Below are 4,285 nucleotides of genomic sequence, written 5' to 3'. Positions count from 1 at the left end.
GTGTCGGATGTCTGTGGCCCCAAAAGGGTGCTGCCTCAGCGGCTCTGTGGCTCCCGCCTGTCCCAGAAGCTGTCTGCCTCTGTGGTCCTCACTCTGACCTGTACAGACTCCCGATGCAATTCTTAGCACCACCCAGGATGCAGATTCTGTCAGCCCTGTCTCAGCCACAGGCTAGAGCTCAGAAAGGGCAGGGAAACGGTGTGACGTCACATGTCACAATGGTGGATAGAGCCTGCCTCAGACTTGTGCCCAGTCCTCCATCTACTTCCCTCCAGCCTCCACTGTAAACCCACAGGCAGGGCACACGTGGAGGTGCTCAGATACCAGAGGATCTTGCTTCAGGGAGAGACACACTGCTCCTGTGGTACTGGTGCCAGCGTCTCCATCTGCCTGTCTGAACACTAGAAGGATTCTCTGGGTATCGGGAGAGAGCTGGAGACAGTGGGTGATGGGGAAGGGGGAGACTGATATAAACTTCAACTCTAAAATTTTATTTTACAATTTCATACACACACACACCTTTTCTTTACAAGTTCACCCTCCTATTCTCATGCCTTTTAATTTAATTTTTTTAATGATGCACTATATTTAGAATTGCTATTGTGACCATGGGTAGGAGGTTATTTATTGAACAAGGGCAACTTGACTGTGTCTACACTGTTGAGGAATGTTACTTCCCCTTTCATGGCCCCCATTAACTACTGATAGCTCCCCAGGAAAAGGTGGGACCTTATAAGCCCATCTTCTGTCCACGACAGCCTGTCACTGGGCCCAGTCTTGTGCAGAAGACACTGTTGCTGTGAGTTCTTGGGTACAGCCGCTATGTCAAGTCCAGAAGACAGCAATTCACAGTCCTCCTCCCCACCCTCCACCTCTTACATTCTTTCTGCCCCTTCTTCCACAATGTCCCCTGAGCCTCAGAGGGGGTGATTGTAGATATCCTGTGTAGACCTGAGCACGTAGCAGTCACTAGTCCTCAGCACTCTGTTCAGTTATGAGTTTGCATTGGTAACTATGCACCGCAAAGGGAAACATCGCTTACCCAGGCTGAGAGCTATCGATCTACAATAAATCCTGAAACTTTAACCTCAAACACCGACCTCTCCTGAATACTTACCTCCTGGCTTTGGTTTTCAGAAATCATGAGGTCCAATGGATTTTGTTTGGCAAACACAGAGACCATAGTCATAGACCACAGCATACCCAACGGGAAGGACCAGCTCCTGGATGCGGATTCCACAGAGCATTTGTGAGTGCACGTTCTCTAATGTGGTTTTCATACAAGGGGTCGGAAGCTGGTGGTGTGTGCGATGCTCTACAGCAGTGGTTCTCAAGCTTGTCAGTGGTGCTTGTCAGTTCTTCATGTTTAATACAGGTCCTCATGACTCCAACCAGAATATTATTTTCATTGCTAATTCATAACTATAATTTTGCTACTATTATATAGGATATCTGATATGCAACCCCTATGAAAGAATCATTTGACCTCCAAAGGGGTCGTGAGCCACAGGTTGAGAACAGCAGCAGACCCTGCCAGTTTGGGTGTCCCTATTTTAAATGTTTATCTCATCGTCTGGCGAGAGTTTGGTTAATTGATCTAGGGGAGGAAGAGTCACCCAATCACTAGATGTGAGGGGCATTCAGAAGTTGCAAAACTCCAGGCTATAGTTTGTGTTGGCTCTGAGGTGTAAAACACTGTATTCTGGTCCAGGATCCAGATGCTTTCAGACTTCCTGGACCGGGACTGTGACACATATGTTTGTCTCACACGTTGATGGGTGATCAGTTAGAACCCTAGTCTGCAATTATTCAGGAGCTTTGACTACTGATGGCTGGACAGCCAAAAGCCACTCACTGTTGCCTGCATTCTATCCTCCTCTGCAATGGAACTTCTGGCTAGACTATGCTGTAGAGTGCCTGCCAGTTGGGAGGTCTGGCTTTGTTGCTAGGTGTTCCTGGGGACAGAAAGGGGTCCCTGGGTATGTTGTGGAGGCAAGCAGACCTAGGCCCTGTAGCAGCTGGTGATGTGAAAAGGCCTCCATCTGACTCCTCTACCATGACAGTCTCTGGCCAGCTCCATCTCACACAAAGCCGAAGGGCTTTCCTTCCCTTAACACTCATTCAGTGTGTACCAGCGTGCTATCCCTGCCAGCCAGAGGTCCCCAAGAAATCACAACTTTCATCCTTCAGAGCCTGAGTCATCCTGGATCAAACCAGGCTTGGCCACCAGGTAGAGCCTGCCTCCAGGACCATAGGGAGGTAGAGCCTGCCTCCAGGACCATAGGGAGGTAGAGCCTGCCTCCATGACCATAGGGAGGTAGAGCCTGCCTCCATGACCATAGGGAGCCTCCTGTAGTGTCCCTCCCTGGTATCCTTGCAAGCTCCTGGGACCACATCACCTATACCCACCTGTCCACTGCTAATCTTTGAGCTGACACAGGGCCTGGCACAGAACGGGAGCCAGAATATCACTGCGAATAAAGGAAGCATAAAGGCCCCACTACCTTACAGATGCAGAAAGTAATCGCCAAGACAGCAAAGCTCAAAAACGCTGCCTGGGCGGTACCACCCATTTAAACTAGCTTGTGTGTTCATGGTTCTTCCCACGTGTCTGCTGCAGGCCTGGAAAGGACCTTATCTCATTAATGTCCCTCGTCCCCTTCCATAGAACCTGGAGCCCTCAGTATCTTTGCACTGCCCCGGCTGCCTCTTGTCCTCTCTTTCTTCTTGCTGGGATCCCATACAGTGGCCTTCACCTCTGTCGTCTCTTTCAGGTTTGAGAATGGTGGTGAGTTCGCCTCAGAACTGGAAGATGGTGATGACCCAGCAGCTTATGTCACCAACTTGTCCTATTACCATCTGGTTCCGTTTGAGACGGACATTTTGGACTGAGCCTCTCCATCGGGCCTTCTCTGCCTCCAACCTCGACTGCATGTCCTCATGCTGTCTACTGTGCTCCCCCAAGGGCCAAAGCTACTGCTCAGCCTGGACCTCCTAGGGTCCTGAGGTTCAGCAGGCCTGGGTGTTTAGAAAGCAGAGGCACAGGGATCTCGATGACCACAGGCAGCACTGAGGGGCCTTCTACCTGCGCTCAGCCCCTCCAGCCCGCCTCTTCTGGGATGCCAGGCCATGCTTCTTCTTGTCTCACTGCCGACTTCAGGAACGTTCCTCTTGGTCACATGGCCCTGACTCCCCACTTTTCTCTTGTGTGTCAAAGGCACACGCAAAGTATTTCAAGAGGAGTTTTGCTAAGTTACCAAGTTCCGGACCTCGTGGACAGGGGATAGTAAGTGATTCAGGACCTCCCTAAGAAGGATGTGTGGCTCTTTTTTTTTTTTTCTTTACATCTGCTCCCTGGAATCTGGGTTTGGGATGAGCCGGAAGGAGCGTTTACACAACATCAAGCCTGGAGAAGATTGCTAGCTTCGGGGAGGGGAAAGCATTCACGGTCCTGTGCATATGAACCTGATGTAAAGTTTTCTTCCAGAGAAGAGAGCGTCTTCCTCACTGCCAGCACCTGTCAGCTCTTCTGCCAGGCGGTGATGCGGTCACCACTGCCTAGGGTGCTCGAAGTCCTTCCCCTGCTGAACTCAGTGGCACAAGCGCCAGGATGGATCAGAAAGGAAGGGATGGGAAGGAAGGAAGGGAAGCTTACAGCTTAGACCACAGAAGGTCTGGGTCCTGAGAGCTCATGTCCTCACTGGGTCTACTAACGACCAGCACTAGCTAATGTAAATAATAGTAAATTATTGAGAATTCTAATTCTTTTACACAGTCTGTTTTTAATCTATTTTAATTAAATAAAAATCTATTGTTCTACTTTGATCGAGTGAGGATGTTTGTGTAAAAAAAGATGTGGTTCATTTTATCCCCTGCCTAGGGACGAGAAAGAAGGTAGATAATGACTCTTGTCAACCCCAGCCCCACCCCACCTCCATCCTGAGACCTGACTTTAGCACTCTTCCTGACACACTGGTATTTAGGAAATATGTTCTCACCCCAGGGGGCAAACTATTCAAACCAGATAATAGGGTTGCTTTCATTTGGACGCTGGGGTTTCCCCTTCTCTGAGTCCTCTTTGGCAGTCACAGGAAGTGTCTCTGGTGACCCAGAGTTACAATACAAACAGTATTTCCTTGGATTTTGCCTTCCAGCTGTGTGTCCAACTTAATGCATCCTGCTTTTCATATATGTTCCTGAAGGACTGACTGGGGTCCACCAGTAATCTTTGTTGTCTTACCAAATTAAGATCAGTGCAAAGATAGTTTCCCTTAGCAGTTAACAT

At 49.3% G+C, this 4,285-nt stretch overlaps 1 protein-coding gene across 1 annotated transcript in view; it reads left to right on the top strand.

The window, feature by feature from the left end:
• Positions 1 to 3,830, top strand: part of Pxdc1 (PX domain containing 1) — a 25,673-nt gene extending 21,843 nt beyond the window's left edge. Inside the window, exons 4-5 of the mRNA XM_021180326.2 lie at positions 1,138 to 1,249; positions 2,775 to 3,830. Of these exons, the coding sequence (XP_021035985.1) occupies positions 1,138 to 1,249; positions 2,775 to 2,892 (230 nt within the window). The 3' untranslated portion in view covers positions 2,893 to 3,830. The remainder of the gene's footprint in view (positions 1 to 1,137; positions 1,250 to 2,774) is intronic.
• The last annotated feature ends 455 nt before the right edge of the window (positions 3,831 to 4,285 follow it).

Source organism: Mus caroli, chromosome 13 (assembly GCF_900094665.2).
Source record: "Mus caroli chromosome 13, CAROLI_EIJ_v1.1, whole genome shotgun sequence".
NCBI classification, from domain to species: Eukaryota; Metazoa; Chordata; class Mammalia; order Rodentia; family Muridae; genus Mus; species Mus caroli.
Note: the sequence above shows the minus strand (reverse complement) of the source record. Positions and strands in the feature narration are given on the sequence as shown.